General features: G+C 42.0%; 1 protein-coding gene across 5 annotated transcripts in view; it reads left to right on the top strand.

The window, feature by feature from the left end:
• piezo1 (piezo-type mechanosensitive ion channel component 1) overlaps positions 1-21,311 on the top strand; it is a 358,563-nt gene that overhangs the window by 183,785 nt on the left and 153,467 nt on the right. For all 5 annotated transcript variants that reach the window (XM_041191993.1, XM_041191996.1, XM_041191992.1 and 2 more), the window contains 2 exons: positions 1,117-1,294; positions 3,234-3,447. In XM_041191993.1, coding sequence (XP_041047927.1) covers positions 1,117-1,294; positions 3,234-3,447 — 392 coding nt within the window. The remainder of the gene's footprint in view (positions 1-1,116; positions 1,295-3,233; positions 3,448-21,311) is intronic.

Genomic DNA, 21,311 nt, shown 5'->3' with positions numbered 1-21,311 from the left:
ATATAAATTTGGTAATCAAGTGGAAATTGTCACTTGCTATCTGAAGCTGTTAATAAGGAACATCAAATTCATTTACTCTCTAGAACTAGTCAGAAGTTGCACGCAGTGTTTTTAATCTTTTTCAAAATCTTTCATTGGTAGGGTGTGGAAATAGAATACATACCCATAGCATAGCACCTGAGTAATTATAAGGAAGGATATGAGATCGTGTCTGTGTGTTATAAATCAATTAGAGAAAAGGAAGGCAAACCAATGAAATTAATTTGTTTACTTTTTGAAAATCCTTTTGGGTATCATCTTGAACTTTTTCTATCATGAGAAATCAATGATTAGGTATATAATATAAGAAAGGTGCCAAAATAACAACATTTACAATAAGATGATATTTTTCTAATCAGTTGAATTTTTGGTGTTTAAAATGTGTTAGCAGGCTTTTCAGAGCCACTGTTATAAGCTGAAGCGAGTCAAATGCGTAGCTGGCTACCATTTTCTGTATGCATTGCCCGACAGCTCCCAGAAATATGCTTTTTTTATGGTTGACAACTCAGCTTGCTAAAGAAATTGCCACCCTAAACACATGGGACAGTCTGCCAATTAGATATTGCAGATTAAGACTATTTTTTGAAAGCCTTTTGAAAACAATTAAAAGTTTGTATAATTTTTATTCCACAATTTGTATATTATACTTATCTGTAAAAGAAGCAAAAGGAATTAGTAGGAAATATATAAAACAAGAGCTGTAAACTGGTTTTAAACTGTAAACTGTATCACACTAACAGCAGTTAGACTTTCTAGCATTAGAATTACACAGCTCCATTTTAATCCCAAAATAATTTGTTGTGCATTATATGGGAACAGCTTCTGACTTTTTGAAAAAAATCTTATCTAATTTATTGTGGTAACCAGTGACAAACCTCAGTGGTATATGTTTGTGCTGTTGTTATACCAGCTTCTCAATAGCACTAAAGTTAAAAATGATGTAGTTAATTCTTTTTGTGGATTTTGTCTTGCAATACATGATAGACTTAGCTGAGCTGGCAGATGGCTTGTCAAAATTTATACTTGGATTCTTCTAACCCAGTTCCCAAATGAACCTGTGCATTTGCATGTTCGCAGGATGATGATGAGGAAGGTGTGGAGTTGGAAGATGCAACACAGGATGAAGAAGATACAGCTGAACAGGAAAGGCAGAGACAAGCCCGTACAGCTGCACTGGCTCAGCTACGGGCAACAGCTCAGAGACTTCTTGAAGCTACAGGGAAAGCTGTGGCAATTCTGTTTTTGGCTTTAGCTGGTAAGTTTTTAAGAGTAATTGATTAGTTTTGTCATGACAATTGCATTTGCAGCTCACAATGCCGGCCAACGACCATCACCAACAAAACCAAGGTTGAGCACCTCCCCTTGACATTTAACAGGATTATCACAGTTGAATTCCCCCACCATCAATTCCCTGGGATTCACTGTTAGCCACAAACATAACTGGACCAGCCATATAATTACTGTGGCTATCAGAGCAGGTCAGAAGCTGGATATTCTGAGGTGAATAACTCACCTTCAGACACCAGAAAGCATTTTCACAGGTGCAAGGTACAAAGTACATGGCACAAGTTAGGAATGTGATGGAATTCGCCACCACTTGACTGGATGGGTGCAGCTCCAATGACACGCAAGAAGCTCTCACCATCCAGGACAAAGCAGCCCATTTGGTTTCCCATCCACCATCTTAAACATTAATTCCTGAGCAGTGTGTACCATTTATAAGATGCACTACAGCAATACTTTCCAAACATACAAACTCTACTACCTAGAAGAATAAGAGCAGCAGATGCTTGGGAACACCACCAGTTGCAAGTTCCTCTCCAAGTCAAGCACAACATCTTGAGTGGGAACTATATTATCGTTCCTTCCCTGTCACTGAGTCAAAACCTCAGAATGCCCTACCTTAACTACACTGTGGTGGATCTACAGCACACTGGCTCCAGTGGTTCAGGAACAAGAGAGAATCCAACAAGAGAGAATCCAACCATCACCTCATGACAATCAAAGGCATTACCATCACTGAATCCCCCACTATCAACATCCTGAGGGTTACAATTGACCAGAAACTGAACTGGACTAGCCATATAAATACAGAGGCTACAAGAGCAGGTCAGGGGCTAGGAATCATGTGATGACTAACTCACTTCCTGACTCCCCAAAGCCTGTCCACCATCTACAAGGCACAAGACAGGAATGTGATGGAATACTTCCCACTTGCCTGGATGAGTGCAGCTCCCACATCACTCAAGAAGCTTGACATCATCCAGGGCAAAGCAGCCTGCTTGATTGGCACCACATCCACAAACATTCACTCCCTCCTCCACCCACGCACAGAAGCAGCAGTGTGTACCATCTACAAAATGCCTTCCAAACCCATGACCACTACCATCTAGAATGACAAGAGAAGCAGCAGATAGATGGGAACACCACCACCTGGAATTTCCCCTTTAAGTCACTCACCATCCTGACTTGGAAATATATCACTGTTCCTTCACTGTGGCTGGGTCAAAATCCTGGAACCCCCTTCCTAACAGCATTGTGGGTGTACCTACACCACATGGACTGAGGTTCAAGAAGGTAGCTGACCACCACCTTCTCAAGGGCAGTTAGGGATGGGCAATAAATGCTGGCCCAGCCAGGGAAGCCCACATCCCAGGAATAAATAAAAGAAAAGAAAGCTGCTCACCACCACCATCTCAAGGGTAGTTAGGGATCAGCAATGAATGCTGGCCTTTTCAACACCAACCATTTCTCACAAACGAATAACAACAAAAAGATCTTTTTCATTTTTAAAGTGTGCTGTGAGGCATATTGGCACAGAATCAGTTACAGTATATCAGTCTGCTTTTCAGTTTGCATGATTAGTTTTAGCAACTTTGATTGAATGGTTCTAATGTTGAGCATGTCACTACTGAAGTAAATTAATACCTGCCCTCCTGTCCTGTAAACTCCACTGCTCTTTAGAGAGATTGTACAGGTGTTTTAAACTGTTGAGATGTTTAAAATATACATACTTGCTCCATCAGCTAAAGAAAATTGTTGTAGTGGTTATAGGCTACTCAGTGGGAACAAGACAATAAAACTTAAGAAACATGTTGAAGGTGAATGACATTAAAACAGATGTGTTGCTGCATATTTATATTGGTTAATGTACTACGTGTAATACTGACATAAATATTGTTTTCTACTTGCAGGAATTACAGTTCCATCTGCTTTCTCTGGAGTTTATTATCTGCTTTTCATTGGAATTAACACATGGTGGGCCTGTCACTTTCCAATGAGCCCTGTTGGATTTAATACAATCTGTGTTATGGTGGCATTTTTCACTGCAGGCCATGTTATCTGCCTATATATCTACCAGACAGCGTTTATCCAGGAGATATTTCCCCCCAGTGGGCTTTGGTCCAGGTAGGGAACTGTATTTACTGAAAGATATAAGTATTAGTTCACTGTGCAAAATCAATCCAAATCTGTTTAAGACCTATTTACATGGGTGCGCCATTTACATAGGAAATAATACCTTAACACCACGGTCTTATGTTCTTAGGTGATGATATTGCTTCTAACGCCTTACATTCAGTACAGCTCTGGGATGTTCCTATTACTAGGATTTCTTGTACTAGGAAAATAAAGCAAATCTATGGAGCAAGTATTTTGCAACATGAATTTCTTTTGCTGCATAAAAGGAATAAGAAATGTATTTAGGCTATGTCTTAAATCTCATGGGCAGTTTCTAACACAGGCAACATTCCACAGTTGGATTTTAATTGATGTTGAGATTATGAACAGTTGAGTTCAACTTTGGACGATTGCTGGAGAAGAGAATGGAGAAGTTGGGACTGTTTTCCTTGGAGAGAAGAAGGCTAAGAGGAGACTTGAAAGGAGTTTTCAAAATCATGAGGGGTCTGGACAGAGTAGATAGGAAGAAACTATTCCCACTCGTAAATGGATCGCGAACCAGAGGGCACAGTTTTAAAGTGTTTTGTAAAAGAAGCAAATGCAAGTTGAGAAAAAACTTTATCTCACAGCGTGTAGTTAAGGCTTGGAATGCAGTTGCTGGAGGTGTGGTAGAGGCAGGTTCAACTGAGGCATTTAAGAGGGTATTGGATGGTTATTTAAATAGAAACAATGTGCAAGGTTATGGGGAAAAGGCAGGACATTGGCACTAAGTTAAAATGCTCAGAGAGCCAGTGCAGACACAATTGGCTGAATGGCCTCTTTCTACACCATAACAATTCTGTGATTCTGAGTTGATGGAAAGGGTATGGAGTTTGTGATGACCAAAAATGATTGCTTTGGTTTTTCCAACGTTTGGAAAGTGTGTGAAAGCGCACAGGCTGTGGGGTAGGGAGGTGGAAGGGGGGGGTGGTCAAGTGGAATGATGGCAAGGTAGAGCTGAGTACCACCAGTGTACATGGAAGCTGATCTCTTATCTAGGACTGATATCACCAAGGGGTGGGGGGGGGGGGAGGTTTGAAGAATCTTAGGAGCAACGAGAAGTTGTGATTGTGTGGGATTTGCTCAGACAAAGGAATTGAGGGTGAGTTTTTTGAGGATGTAAGTGATGATCAAAGTTCTGGAAGGGAGGGATACAGTGCCTGAGGAAAGGGAGCTGTTTACAATGTCAGCTAGCATGAAGACCAGGAAGGGAAGTTAGGTGGTCAGCAGTCTAATGGGGTGAAGGGAGTGAGAAGTGGCTCGTCAATGAGGTGAGATTGGAGAGGACATAGGGTGAAATCGGAGAGAAAGAGACAGGTTCAGGGCTAGGTCATTGGATGGTTAGGTGAATTAGTCTTGGTGAAGCAGCAGACTGGATGATCTTGGAGGCTGCAAAATAAATAAGTACTTAACATTTTTTTACTAGTTGTAGCTGTGGAAACAGCTGGGATGAGGGGTTTTTGGCTTTTTGACCCATGTAATAAATAGTCCTAATCATATCAATTTGCATTGTTCCCATATCCCTAATCTTAATTAATGTCATAATTTCTGCTCCAGCCCTAAGCACTGAAAGTGAATTCCCACAGCCTTACAACTCTCAAACACACTCAGAATAAGAATGTGCCATAGAGGACTCAGATCTCTTCATGTAAAATAGTGTTTTGGCCTCCATTGTCATCTGATTATATTCCAGGAAATATAATTGAAAGCCCATGGTTATTGTGGGTGATTTTCAACTACCTGCTTCCCTGTTTACGTGGCATCCGGCAATTGAAAATAGCAGTGAAACAATCCCTTGGATGCCCAAAGCCTGCCTGATGATTTGCTGGTATGCCTGTAAATGAGCATCCAGCCATTCCATGCACAAGTCAGGGTAGTATGGTTTTTTACAATTTTCAAGTCAAAATGTGTGGGGCATGCTCTATTCTTGATAGCACAATCTGAAGATGTAGTTTTCATTAAAGGTTAGAAGGAAGAACAAGGCAGCTAGAGTGGAGTTGAAAAGAAAGGGAGAAAATTCAGTTATCATAGTCTATGTCAGAACAAACAATATTGGTTGGAACAGGGAGGATGTCCTGTTGAGGCAATATCAAGAATTAGGAACTAAATTAAGAAAACAGGGCCTCCAGGGCAATGATCCCAGCATGATGGCCAGATCAAGTGCAGGTTGGCCAAGAGACAACAGACAGGTCAAGCATATTAACATGTGGCTAAAGGGCTGGTGTGAGAAAGAGGGGTTTCTTTTCATGGGACAATGATATTAGGAAGGAACTGTACCAATGTGTTGGACTTTGCCTGAAACAGATTGGGATCATGGTCCTAGCAGAGAGGGTTAATAGGGAGATGGCAAACACTTTAAACTAGATCGATGTCTGGGGAAAAACAATCTAGTGAGCTTCGCATCAGTGGGAGGAAAAATAACAGAACCCCTAATAAAGGGAAAAATTTTTTAAAAATCTAGAAACCAAAAATATAATGAGTGGTCAGCATGGATTTCAAAAGATTGACCAACCAACCAACCACGTTGAATTCTTTGAAGTGGTAACAGAGAAAATAGACAAAAGTACCGGAGTAGATGTGAGTTATCTTCATTTCCAAAAGGGCCTTTGTTAAGATGTCATATAATAGACTAATGAGTATGGTCAGATCGTGCAGAGTAATGACAAGCAGCAGAATGGATAACTGGCTGCAATACAGGAAACAGGGCACATGGGTACAGGGGTAGCTATTCAGAATGGTAGAAAGTGGGCTCCCACAAAGATCAGCACTGGGAATATAATTGTTCACAGTTTATATTAATGATTTCGACTTTAGAATCAAAAATAAAATTTCCAAGTTTGTGTGGGACACCAAATCGGGGATATGGTCAATACTGACAAGGAATGTGACAAATTCTAAGAAAATGTTAATAAAGTTGTAGAATGGGCATAAAATTTAAAATGAATTTCAACATCAATAAAGACAAGGTATTGCATTTTGGTAAGAAAAATAAAGAGGCTATTTATTTGGAAATCAAGCATCCAAATTGGGTAAGGCATCTGGGAGTATAAATATACAAATAGATCAAATAGACGTCTTTAAAATTACAAAAGGTTTTGACAGAGAAGATGTTTCATTTGTGGAGAAGAACAAAACTTGAAGCCATCAATATTCGATCATTGAATAATCCTATCGCTGTGACTGTAAAAGATCCTGCTCCGGAAACCATGAAGCAGTATTCGTAATCTTGAACTAGTTAACAGTAAGTCTTTATTAACAGTATGTAACTATATACATATTTACAGTAGAAGGTACAGGTAGGGAGAGGACTCCATGCTATGCCTTTACACATCACTACTTATCTCTAGACTGACCCTAGCTCTGGGCCATGTGCTCGCTTACATCATTGTGTAGGTGGTACTGAACTCAATCCCACATTAACTCTTTATGTACCAGACCCTATTACTACAATAATTACCAAGAAATCAAACCGGAAATTCAAAAGAAACTACCCAGAGAGCAGTTAGAATGTCGAAAGTACTACTACAGGAAGTGGTTGAAGCGAATAGTAAAGATGTATTCAAAGGGAATCTTGACAAGCATAAATGGGAGAAGGGAATAGAGGGTAATGCTGATACAGTTTGATGGGGAAGTACTGGAGGACATTTAAATGGAGCAGAAATGGATTGGTTGGGCTAAATGGAACTGGCTTCTGTAAATCTAGATTTTTGATTTTAATGTTGCCTTTTTTCTGGATGTGATGAAAGAAAATGTTTTAACATCTGGACACTACCTGGACTCAACATATCATAACATTTTACATAAATGCATCATTTTAAAAGGAGTCATTCATTTTAGTACATTCCATAACTGCTAGGATAAAGACAAGTATTACTTTATACACATAATTTGATTAACTTTCTATTTCTTAATTCCAGTATTGACTGGAGAAGTCTGGATTTTTCAGCCTTGAAAGGACTGAGATGGGGATTCACAGAGAGATATATGAGAGTGAACAGTTTAGAAAAGATTAAACCAAGCACAATACACAAAGCTAAACCATGGTGGTTGGATAAAAGGGCACAGGTTCCATTCATTTTAGACAAGTGTAGGAGTTATGTCAAGTTGTTTTCAATACAGTGGTCAACACTCAATGAAATTCCAGATGGAGGAGTTGAGACAAAAGCTTTGGAGACTAAGAGGATGTTGAATGACAGGAAACTAGATTCCTCTGCGTGGATGAGCTAAGATGGGTTAAATAGCATTACTAATTAGTAATTGCCTTGTGATTCTTTTTCAACTCTATACATAAAAATATGCTTAAGGTTAGTTGAAATTTGTTGGAACAAATGTTTTTTTTAATGTTCAGCTTCAGGAAATTACAAGATTAAAATTCAAATTGCTGTACTATCAGTATCAAATAAAGCTATTGTCTTTGTACATGCAGTTTTGTAAAAAAATAAAATAAGGATAGTTAATTCCAAATTCTAAGATTCCTCAATGTCTCAGTTGGTAAATGCCCCAGAATTGATTCCTTGGTAGAAATTCTAAGTTCTGCACCCGACGAAAAGGGAGCACTAGCAGAGTTAAAATTGAGGTGGTGGACTGAGCACTCCTTTCCCACTCAACTGTTGTTTTCCTTGGTGCTTTCTGCTGGCTGGCCAAGGTGCCTAAGCTTCATTAAGTTAAGCAAATCCAGACCTGGAATACGTAAGATTCAAAGGGCAGTAAACCGTTACAATTGCAATGCAGATGCTTTGCTCAATAAAACATGGTGAAGTCAAGCGAGTAAGTGTTAACATTTTTTGCAGGGCCAATGGAAGTAGGTGTGCTCTCTGGACTCTACAGGAATAATGTGTGCTGCAGCTTTGGGTTTTGCCTCCTCCTTGGGCATACCTTCCTGCTGGCCGGCTCAGCCTCTGGGCCATTTGATATTGCACCAACCCAGAGCCTTACCTTGGCACCCACAACTTGCTGGTAGCATGGTAATGAAGCCATGCCCTCATAATAAACTGAGCAGGATCAGGCAGCTGGTTGACATGCATCATTAGTAAGCTGACTGGGATTGTAAAAATCAATTTGTTTATGATAAGAATTCAACAGATGTTCTTGGTGCCCCAGACAAGGAAGGAAATAAGAGGGCTACCATCCTGATCTTTGTTTACTGCCCAGGCTTGGAAAGTGCATATGCATGAGTTGAGGTGAGGATAGTGTTGGACTCAGCTATGGTGACTCCCAGTAGCTAAATAGCCTGCCAACGCTCACTGTGCAGGCTCACACATGCAGAACCATCAGTTGGGTGTGGGAGGAACTGTAACCAACAATAAGTCAACACTTTCAGGAAAAGAGAATCCTATTTGCAGCTGTTTTAATTGGTAATGTTCACATTAATCTCCCTGAATGTTTTGTTTCTTTTCTAAAACAATAGAATGAGCAAGAGTTCCAGTCCACAGCCTAACTGCTTCTGCTGACTTTTTTTAATACGGCAAAAGCATATTAATGAGGAAAAATATAACATTTGATTATTTCAGTTTATTGAGGAAACACTGAGATTTTCTACCAGTCATTTATGATTATGAGTATATTATTAACATTGTGTTCAAATTTAGGTATTGCAACTTAGTAAAATTTGTTCAATAATTAATTCCTTAAAATTTATGTTTTAGCAGTTCAAAATCAACTTGTAATTATCAAAATGAATAAAACTTATTCAACATAACAGAAGGATCAGACTTCCCACATTCTGAGGTGTGAGCTCTAATCTTGTACCTCTGCAAATACTGATTTGAATCAGTCTCTCGGAAGTCTCTGATAGCACCCCTGTGATTTTCTCCACCCATTTCCTTCTTCCATGAGCAGGATCTGGCCTGTGTGCAGTATTTCCTCATGATGCTGTGGTTAGTATTTTGAACTCAGCATTTTATGGGGTTATGAGAAGTCGAACATTCTTAACACTGTTGTTGCTCCCATTTACTGTTGGCTGGATTTGTCTTTGAGTGAGACCAGTGTTCTTATTTAGGAAGCACCCAATCCTTTTGTACTGACCAATTTGTTTTGGTCTTAAATAGTCAACATTATGTTCACTAGCATCAGCAGAATTATAACAGCAATTATTTAGTGATCTCAGTAACAACAATATTTTCGCTCTGATGTATGGATTAAGTGAGTATTGTGTTTCTCAAATAATTCATTTACAAACAAGCAAGAATTGACAGAGGATATCTTGCATGTTGTGATTTTTGGCCATTGGCAACAGAAGTCAATCATGTCTTATGTAAAATGTTATCTGTAAAATGTAACATAAACAGAAAAACTAAATAAGGATAAATAATGGCCTGAATTTTCCAAAATGGAAAGGGTGAATGACTCAATTTAAGTTGCTGATGCATCTCAGGACCCCGAGGAAGTCCTGATGCACGCACATCCACAGCACCTGCGCTGAAAGTTTAAACTTGTGATTGCTGGTTTTACCCCACCTGGATTGCTGCACAATTCACCACAACAGTGGGATAAGATGGTCAGAGCCATGCAGCATGGACTTGCCCAATACTTTCATTGCTATTTTACACGGATTTACCTAGAGCTTTTCATAGCAGGTGTAAAGCATAATAGGCAGCGTAACTCTGGCCTGTAACTTCCGAGCTCTGGGGTGTCATAACTGGGGGGGGGGGGGGGGGGGTACCCCAACGATTCACTGGGGAAGACTTACCCCCCACCCCCTAAGGATTGCGTGGCAATAGCCCAGGAAGTTCAAACTTACGTTGGGCAGTTGCCCTGCACTGGAAACCATCCGAAATTACAATAAATCACAAACTGCTGTCTTAGTTACCCAGAAAATGGTAAAGAATTAAAACTTTCTAACTTCAGGGTGACTATAGTACTTGACACCAGCCTCAGACTCCCCCGTGGGAACCTTACAGGATACCCTGCAGAACTCCCCACACTCCCCCAACCACCTCATGGTACCCAACCCCCACAGGAGCCCCCTGAATGCCCTACTGTCCCCTCAACTACTGTCCCTACCTCACCCCCTGACCTCCCCGCACACTGAGCACCTGATCCTGCCCCACTGACCACACCCCAACACCCTGCACCGCATCCCAGCAATTTCACCCCATTCATGGCTCACCGTCTTTCTCTCCCTCCCACTGTCTGATAACCACGCCCCCCCCCCCCCCCCCCCCCCACTCTTCCTGACGATACTCACCAGGGTGAGCATTGTTGCAGGTGAGGGAAGGGGTGAGCACTGGCGTGGGCAAGGGAGAGGGCGAGTACTGTCGGCGAGGGAGGCGGTGAACACGGTCGGGAGCAGGAAGCGGGTGAGCACTGTAGGGGGCGAGGGAGGGAATGAGCTTTGTCAGGGCCAAGAGAGGGGGTGAGCGCAATCGGGGGTGAAGGAGGTTTCAGCACTGTCGGGGGCAAGGGAGGGTTGAGCATGTCGGGGATGAGGGAGGGGGTGAGCGCTATCGGGGGTGAAGGAGGGTTCTGTACTGTCGGGGACGAAGGAGGGTTCAGCACTGTTGGGGGCGAGGGAGGGGGTGAGCACTGTCAGGGGCCGAGGGAGGGTTGAGCACTGTCGGGGGTGAGGAAGGGGGTGAGCACTGTCAGGGGCGAGGGAAAGGCTGAGCACTGTCAGGGGCGAGGGAAAGGCTGAGCACTATCGGGGGTGAGGGAGAGTTGAGCACTGTCGGGGGCGAGGGAGAGTTGAGCACTATCGGGGGTGAGGGATAGTTGAGCACTGTCGGGGGCGAGGGAGGGTTGAGCACTGTTGGGGGCGAGGGAGGGTTGAGCACTGTCAGAGGCGAGGGAGGGGGTGAGCACAGTCGAGGGTGAGAGAGGATGAGAATTGGCACTCAAAAGTGCCAAGGCTTCAGTATAAAATGGTAAGTGGGCAGATTAAATCGCAGTTAGTGGTGGGCACACTCCACCGCTGACCAGAAGATCTGGACTAATCCTGCAAAAGCTGAAAATTTGAAATAAAAACAAAAATTCTGTGAAGATACATTAGAACTAAAAGCTGAATAATAATTAAACCTCTCTGCACATCACTTTGAAAGAAAAAGATAGAGACAGGGAACAACAGATAATCCAGTGATTTATGAATCACATTCAAATTGTTCAAAAGAAAAACAGGAACCCGTTGAATGTACGAAAGATCATCGTGCTGTGGGAATGAAAATACATCAAAAGAGGAAAAAGAACATGTAAATCATTAATCTGGTGAAAGAATAGTGAAAAAAAGCTACAGAACCACCCTGAGAAGCCAGCTCTGCATTTTCTTTTGGGACAATTTTACAGGATGAACAAAAACAGAAAATACTGGCAACACTCAGCAGGTCTGGCAGCATCTGTGAAGAGAGGAAAGTTAAGTTACTGTTTCATGACTTTGACCTTTCATTTATGAAGGGTCATTGACCTACATTGTTAACCTGCTGAGTGTTTCCATTATTTTCTGTTTTTCTTTGAGATTTCCAGCATTATTTGTTGAATATTGTTTTTTTCTGCTACAGGATTAAACAGGATTCGGCAGAAACTTGTTTGAGATTTTCCACTTCCCTTCATTTTTCAGTATTTACCATGTGATATGCATTGATTGATGCATGATTAACAAACAAATACTCATATAGTTAACTACGAGCTTGACTGTAACTTCCGTAAGCTCAACAGCTCAATAACTATTGTTCTATAGCAGTTTAGATTAACTTGCTATTGCCGAGGGGGCCACCTGACTCAGCAGTGCTTGAAGCCTGATAATTAAGCCCCCTGTCTCAAAAATCATCTTAGCCTTGATTTCCAAGTTGAGAAGCTCTGGATGTCAGGCAACTTGATCAACAACTTTTGCAGCTGCCTCCACTAGATCATTAAGACCAGCTTTGCACACTGTCACTCAAGCCCAACCTGCGTGTCTATAACGTCTTGGTGTCAATGTCATGTCCTACTTAAAATTGGGATGGCAGGGACAAATAATCTCACACTTATGATCTCTGCATAATGGAAGTATTGCAGCCAAGCTGCAGATGGGTACCTCTGTGGTCATCCAAAGTCTCCTGACGTAGGCAATTTTGTTCTTTACATTAGCCTTCCATTAGGCCACCATCCAGCATTATGGCATAGTGCTGACAGGGGCTGGGGGCATGTTATTGAGGAGTTTCAATCGAAATAAAAATAGTCACTTGGGAGCACAGAACTTGAGTATTGCTGAATAAAGAGCCATGTCTAAGTTTTTTGTTTTGCACTCATCAGGATACTCGCAAGAATACCAATACAAGGAAAAAATAACAATTATTGTTTTCTCTTGTATTGGTATTCTTGCAAGTGTCCTGATAAGTGCAAGACAAAAAGCTTAGACATGTCTCTTCTTTCAAAAATAAAAATCATGCGAGTTAATAACGGGCAGGTGACCCACTTGGCCCATTTACTGGCCATGCAGCACAGGTGAAAATGACTCCCCTAGATAGATGTGGAAGAATAGAGCGTCTGGTATAACTGTTGATTTTCTTATGCAAGGCAAGTTATGAAGCTGCAGGAAATAGTTAAACCTAAATTTAGCGCAGGTAACATTTGAAGCGTAATGGATTGAGGTTATGGATAATAAGAGAAGCTAATTGAGATATTTGTTCTAGTTTACCAAGTCAGAATGCCACTAAAGATGCTGAATGGTGCATAATATGTTTGAATGGGAGATTTTAATTTATTGAGAATTAATTGGGAGGACTATACGCAACAGAAGTAGAGACTTGAGGGAAAATTCGAAGGGTCCCATTGGGGAACTACCACCTGACATTTGGTCGCCTTATAACTGTTTCCCAATCTTTTGGAAAACACTGGGCAACCATAGATGGGGAAGCAACATGGGTGAGTACCCAGCAGATTGTAAGGAATCTTGGTAGCACTTGAAGGCAAACAACAAGCCAGCCAGACTGAAGATGCATGGGGCGCATTAAATTTTCAAAGTTTTGCCGCCATGATAATATGCCACAGAATCCAGCAGCAACTGATTCCTGTGAGACCAATTGCTGTTTGAACTTGCCACAGATGCAGCATAGAACAGCACCTATTTTTGCTACCTGCAGGCATAGAGCAGGAAGGTCCCAGATATGCCCCTAAAGTGACATTGGGTCCTGAGGTGGGGAGGCAGGCAGAAGAAGTGCTCACTTGGAATTTTCCTTGATGAACAACAGTTCAACGAGGTCAGGGAGCTACCCTCTGTCCCAACTTTTGATCCCTTTGTCTCAGATGGAATTTCATTGCTTGACTCCATGGATACGATCTTGGATTGGGTTTTTTTTTGCGCAGATAGCGAAGGGGCACACGACAGTAAAGTGAACTTCAGATCTGGTTTGCTGTAGTAAGTGTACAGCAGTGATAGTTTCTCAGCTAATATGTGCGAATGCAGCATGACAAAGTTCTCATGACTAGCTACAGTTAATAGAAACACAGGTGCTGAATTCTTAAACATGGAATAGTGATGACAGTCATGGAGAGCTTTGCAGCAAAGACCAATGTGCTTGAATGACTGAAGGAGAAAGCAGGATGATCAATAAGACCCCTGGGGCACCAAAAGGGGTGTAAAGTAGATTGATGAAATAACAGGTGTTGCCACCCTGGAAACTTCTGTCAAAAAGTCATGCATTCAAAATTAACAAAGCAGAGCGACCCATGCAACTTTGAATTGTTAATATTTCATCCGCTTTAAATCCTAACGCGTAAAATATTTTAAAAGCAAAATGCTTTGGATGCTGAAAATCTGAAATCAAGACAGAAAATGCTGGAAAAGCTCAGCAGGTCTTGCAGCATCTGTGGAGAGAGAACAGAGTTGATGTTTCAAGTCCATATGACTTCTTCAGAACTGGAGAGAGATAGAAATGCGATGAGTTTTATGCTGTTGAGAAAAGGGCGAGGGACAGGTGGAGCAAAATAGAAGGTCAGGGATTGGTTAGAGGATAGGAAAGATTAAATGACAAAAATGCCATGGAACACAAGGCAAAGGAAGTGGTAATGATAGTATTAAAGACTAAAGTTTTGGTTCAAAGCAGGTGTTAATAGCAAAATAAAGTTCAGCCCTGTCTGAAAGCAAAATAGCAGAATGTATTAATAGCAGAAAAAGGGTCAAAACTGTATGAAACCAAAAGCATGAGAACAGGATACACACTGGCGGTTGGGGGGTGGTGGGGGGAGGTGGGGGTGGGGGTGGGGGGGGTGGGAAGGAAATTCAAAATGGAGGACAGAGTTTATGGTCTAAAGTTGTTGAACACAATTTGAGTCCAAGAGGCTGTAAATGCCTAATTGGAAGATGAGCTCTTGTTCCTGCTTGGGTTGGACTTCACTGGAACATTGTAGCAGGCTGAGGATAGAAATGTAAGCTTGAGAGCAAGATGTTGAATTGAAATGACAAGCACTGAAAGGCCGGGGTCATGCTTGCACACTGAGCAAAGGTGTTCCACAAAGCGGTCACACAGTCTGCATTTAGTCTCCACAATGTAGAGGAGACCACGTTGGGAGCAGTGAACACAATAGATTAAATTGAACGAAGTGCAAGCGAATCACTGATTCACGTGGAAGGAGTGTATGGGGCCTTGAACAGTGAGGAGAGATGAGGCAAAGGAGCAGATTTTACACCTCCTATGATTGCATGGGAAGGTGGTGAGGGAAGGGGATGAGGTGTTGGGGGTGATAGGGGAGTGGACCAGAGTGTCACGGAAGGAACTGTCCCTTTGGAATGCTGGCAGGGGTGGGAGGGGAAGATGCATTTGGTGGTGGCACCTTGCTAGAGTTGGCAGAAATGGCAGAGGATGATCCTTTGAATACCGACACTGATGGGATGGAAATTGAGGACATGGGGAATCGTATCGTCATTCTGGGAGGAAGGGGAAGGGGCGAAGACAGAGGTGTGGAAATGGGTCAGACACGGTTGAGAGCCCTGTCAACCACAGTGAGGGGAAATGTTTGGCTGAGGAAAAAGGAAGACGTGTCAGAGGCACCATTGTGGAAGGTAGTATCATCAGAAGAAGCGTAAAATATTTTTCCTGTGTTCAATTGTAATTGAAGGATAAATTAAATGTGGAGCATTTTCTAGAGAAAAAGGCGTATTTTAATAGATTTTAAATTTCAACAGGTATATAGAATTGACTATTTATGTGCACACCTGCATGACAGAAATATTGCCTATCCTTGAAAAATTCTATCCTTGACATTTTCGCCAGTTTTGATATAAATGACAGGCAGTGCTTATTGCTGTGGCAGATTTTCAATCGAATTACATCCTGAGTAAATGAAATATTTAAGCTGCCATAGGAATGTGAACTATCTGTAAAAGAAACTCACACTCCAGCAGAAATTTGATGCCTTCAGCATTTTAATACTGAAGCATACAATGTTTCAGTGAGTTCAGAACACTCCACAGAAGTGAGCCATTTGAACTTTGGCCTTTGAGCACATGCTGGCCTTCGCCAGGTTTTTTTCCTGACCATTTTCTCTCTATGCTCCTCCTTTCCTGTAAGCACTGGCCTGGATTTGGCAATGGTAATGACAGTGAAATAGTTAGCATTCATCTTCATTATTCCATTGGAACCGCCACAACTTCTGGAGTGCACATGCTTGGAATAACATGGAAATCCAGAAGTTTCTGAAAGTGATTCTACACTTCCCCAGAAGGTGCACTGGTGACTGCAACCAATGGGAAGGGAGTTGACAATAACTTCCACTCTTAAAGAAACATAGGAAATAGGAACAGGAGTAGGCTATTCAACCCCTCGAGCCGGCTCCGCATTCAACTAGATCATAGTTGATCTTTTCCTCAATGCCATTTTCCTGCACCATCCCTTTGTACCTTGAAATCTAGAAATCTGTCGATCTCTGTCTTGAATAGACTCAATGACTGAGCCTCCACAGCCATCTGGGGTAGAGAATACCGAAGATTTACCACCCTCTGAGTGAAGAAATTCCTCCGCATCCCAGTCCTAAATGGCCTATTCCTTATCCTAAGACTGTGTCCCCTAGTTCTGGAACCTGCAGCCAGGGTAAACATCCTTCATGCATCTACCCTGTTGAGCCCTGTAAGAACTGCTTCAATGAGATCATCTCCCATTCTTCGAAACTCTAGAGAAAAAGACCCAATCTCCTCAATTTCTCCTCAAAGGACAATTCCATCATCTCAGGGTTCAGTCTGGTGAGCCTTTGTTTTACTCCCTCTATTGCATCTACATCCTTCCTGAGGTACAGAGACCAAAACTTTACACAATACTCCAGGAGTGGTCTCATCAAGGCTCTATACTATTGGGGCAAGACAAATTGCTCCACTACTCAAATCTTCTTGCAATAAAGACCAATGTACCATTTGCCTTCCTAATTGCTTGCTATACCTGCATGTTAACTTTCAGTAACTCATAAACAAGGACACCCAGTGGACATCAACACTTCCCAATCTCTCACCATTTAAGAAATACTCTGCATTTCTGTTTTTCCTACCAAAGTGGATAGCTTCACACATTTTTCCACATTTTCTTCCATCTGCCATGTTCTTGCCCACTCACTTAGCCTGCCTAAATTCCCTTGGAGCCTCTTAGCATCCTCCTCACAACTCACATTCCCACCTAGTTTTGTGTCATCAGCAAACTTGGAAATATTACATTTGGTCCCCAAATCCAAATCATTGCTATAGATTGTAAATAGCTGGGGCCCAAGTACTTATCCTTGTATCCTTGCATAGGGTTGCCAACCCTCCAGGATTGGCCTGGAGTCTCCAGGAATTGAAGATCAAGCTCCAGGACACTGCTGTGTGCAACCCTTGGGACATTATTGGGACATTAAAAAGATTTTTTTTGTCATTTTCTTCAAATATTTCTCTTTAACAGATATAAAGATATTGAAAATGGGGGTGGTGGGGGGCAAAGACAGTTTGGCTGACATTCAAGCATCATCCAATGAGTCTTTTTGCTTTCCAACTGGCATAGGAAGGTGGCACATCACAAGGATATATTGACTGACTAATGGCTAAAGCATGAGGACAAGCCATGATGAACCCACCAGGGATACATTTAACCACAGTTGGTGACCCTATCCTTGTGGTACCCCACCAGTCACAGCCTGCCAACCTGAGATTGACCCATTTATTCCTATTCTGTTTTCTGTCCGTTAAGCAATTCCCAATCCATGTAGTATATTGCCCCAATCCCATGAGCTCTAATTTTGTTTACTAACCTCTTGTGTGGGACTTTATCAAAAGCCTTCTGAAAATACAAATATACGACATCATTGGTTCCCCCTTATCTATCCTGCTAGTAACATCCTCAAAAAACTCCAACAGGTTTGTAAAATAAGGCTTCTTTTTCATAAATCCATGTTGACTCTGCTCATCCTATCATTATTTTCTAAGTGTCCAGTCGTCACATCATTTATGACTGATTCTAGCATTTTCCATCAGGCTAACAGGTCTGTGGTCCACATTTTCTCTTTCCCTCCTTCCTTAAATTGTATTTAAAATAGTGCTACCTAACAATCTATAGAACTTTGGAAAATGACCACCAATACATCCACTATCTCTACAGCCACCCCTTTCAACACCCTGGGATGTAAATAATCAGATCCAGGGGATTTACCAACTTTCAGTCCCATTAATTATTCCAGTAATAATTTTTTTGCAAGTACTAGTTTTTTTCAGTTCCTCATTCTTGCTCGTTCCTTGATTCTCTAGTATTTCTGGGAGGTTTTTTGTACCTTCCTTCATGAAGACAGACACAAAGTATTTGTTTAGTTTCTCTGCCATTTCCTTATTCCCCATTTTCTTGATTCTCTTTTCTTTTAGAATTTGTTGAATTCTAAAATTCTCTCAATCATCAGGCTCACTACTTTTTTTATATGCTTTATATGCCTCTTCCTTTGATCTAAAACAACCTTTAACTCCTCTTGTTAGCCATAGTTGGATCACTTTTCCTGCTGAGTTTTTGTACCTCAAAGGAATGTATATTTGTTGTAAACCATGTATTAATCACTTAAATGCCATTACCTGTTTACCAGTAACGTAGTTGCCCAATCTACCACAGACAACTTTCTTCTCATACCTTCGTAGTTTCCTTTGTTAGATTTAAGACGTTTGTTTTGGATTGACCTACAACACTTTCAAATTTAATGTAAAATTCTATCATATTTATGGTCACTCTTCCCAAAACATTCCTTTACAAGGAGATCATTAATTAGCCCTTTCTCATTGCTCAATACTAGATCTAAAATAGCTTGCTCTCTGGTTGGTTCTTCAACATACTGTCCTAGACAGCCATCTTGTATACATTCCAGGAATTCATCCTCCACATCATTAGCACTAATTAGGTTTAATTTGGAGATGAGTTGGGAAAGGAGGCTCCAAAAGCATCTCGATTCTCAATGATGGGGAGCCCAGGACATCAGTGCAAAAGCCAATGCTGAAACATATGCAGCCATCTTCAGGCAGAAGTGCCGAGTGGATGATCCATCTCCACCTCTTCTTGAGGTCCCCACCATCATGGATGTCAGAATTCAGCCAATTCGATTCACTCCACATGATATCAAGGAATGGCTGAAAGCACTGGATACAGCAAAGGCTATAGGCCCTGACAATATCTTGGAAGTATAAATGCAGACTTGCATTCCAGAACCAGCTCAGGCACTAGCCAAGCTGTTCCATTGTAGCTGCACACAAACATCTTCCTGACAATGTGGAAAATTGCCCATTTATGTCCTTTCCACAAAAAACAGGGTAAATCTAATTCAACCAATTACTGACCCATGAGCCTACTCTCAATCATCAGCAAAGTGAAATATGATGCCATCAATAGTGCCATCAAGTAGGACATACTCAACAATAACCTGTTTAGCGATGCTCAGTTTGGGTTCCCTCAGGGCCTTTCAGTTCCAGGTCTCATTGCAGCCTTGTTCTAAACATGGACAAAAGGGCTGAATTCCATAGGTGAGGTGAGGGTGACTCCCCTTGAATACCGTTAAGGCAACATTTGACTGAGCGTCAGTGGAAATCAAGGGAAAACTCTCCACTGACCTAGCATAAAGGAAGATGGTTGAGTTGTTGGAGGTCAATCAGCTCAGCGCCAGGGCATCATTGCAGGAATTCCTCAAGGTAGTGTCCTAGGCCCAACCATCATCAGTTGCTTCATTAATGACCTTCCCTCCATAATAAGGTCAGAAGTGAGGACGTTAACTGATGATTGCACAATGTTCAGTACTATTTGCAATTCCTCAGACACCGAAGCAGTCTGTGCCCACATGCAGCAAGACCTGGACAACAGTCAGGGTTGGGCTAATAAGTGGCAAAAAGTGCCGGGCAATGATCATCTCCAATAAGAGAGAATCTAACCATCTCCCTTGATGTTTAACGATATTATCATCACTGAATTTCCCCATCAACAACATCCTGGGGTTACCATTGACCAGAAACTTAACTGGACAAGCCATATAAATATTGTGATTACAGGAGCAGGTCAGAGGCTGGGAATTCTGTGGTGAGTAACTCAGCTCCTGACTCCACAAATCTATAGGACAAATCTATAAGTGAGGAGTGTGACACAATACCCTCTGCTTGCCTGGATGAGTGCCAGTCCAATAGCACTCAAGAAACTCAACATCATCCAAGACAAAGCAATCCGTTTGATTGGCACTCCATCCACCCCCTTAAACATTCACTACCTCCAACACCAATGCACCATGGCAGCAATATATACCATCTATAATATGCATTACAACAAACTGCCAAGGCTCCTTTGACAGCACCTTCCAAATCCATGACCTCCACTACCTAGAAGGGCAAGGGCAGTAGATGCATGGAAACAGCCTCACCTGCAAGTTCCACACCAAGTCATTCACCACCCTGACAAGGAATCTTTCAATCGCTGATTCAAATACCTGGAACTTCCTTCCTAACAACTGTGGATGTACCTTCTACACATGGACGGCGGCAGTTCCAGAAGGTGATTAACCACCACCTTCACAAGGGTAATTAGCGATGGTCAATAAATGCTGCCCTTGGCAGTGATGTCTACATTCCAAGGACAAATGAGAAAAGGAAGCAAAAGACAGAGAGAAGAGAGACAAATCAGTGTTTTGAATAAGGAAAGGGAATGGACATTGATGGAGAGGGGAAAAGAGATATAAGAAGAAAGAAGCAAAAAGAAAGAGGAAAAATTAGACTAGGACAAGACATGACAAAGGGGAATAGTGGAGGAGAAAGAGGAAGAGGATTCTGGGAAAGAGAATATGGTGAGAGTTGTAATTGAGAAAAAAATGGGGTGTAAAGAGGCACAGGGAGATTTTAATTGCTGGCAGAGAACGAGCAGGCAATTGGCAGAACAACAATCCATTCATCCCAGCAGGAGGCTCAAGCTGTTTAGAAACCCACACCTCATTTCCATGTCACTAGTGGGTTGCATGCACCTTCCAAACCCACAGCCACTACCATCTGGAAGGACAAGAGCAGCAGATACATGGGAACACCACCACCTGGAAGTTTCCCTCCAAGCCATTCACCATCTTCACTGTCACTGGGTCAAAATCCTGGAACTCCCTCCCTAACAGCACTGTGGGTGTACCTCCAGCAGTCCAAGAAGGCAGCTCACCACCCGCTTCCCATGGGCAATTAGGGATGGGCAATAAATGCCAGTGATGCCCATATCCTGTAAATGAATATAAAGAAAACCAGAATCCCACTCTAGGCCAGTGTATTTGAGATAGGTTAATCTGTGGTGGCCAACAGGGAGATAGTCCAGGGGTTAGGACCATGCCCAGGGCAGGTAGTGAATCAGTTTGGATGTCTGGTGGGATCTTGGGAAGTTCTATTCAAATGCCATACCCTTGCCAACCCCATCAGGGCTGTA

Source organism: Carcharodon carcharias, chromosome 7 (assembly GCF_017639515.1).
Source record: "Carcharodon carcharias isolate sCarCar2 chromosome 7, sCarCar2.pri, whole genome shotgun sequence".
In the NCBI taxonomy this organism is placed as follows: Eukaryota; Metazoa; Chordata; class Chondrichthyes; order Lamniformes; family Lamnidae; genus Carcharodon; species Carcharodon carcharias.
This window is presented reverse-complemented; position numbering and strand designations above follow the sequence as displayed.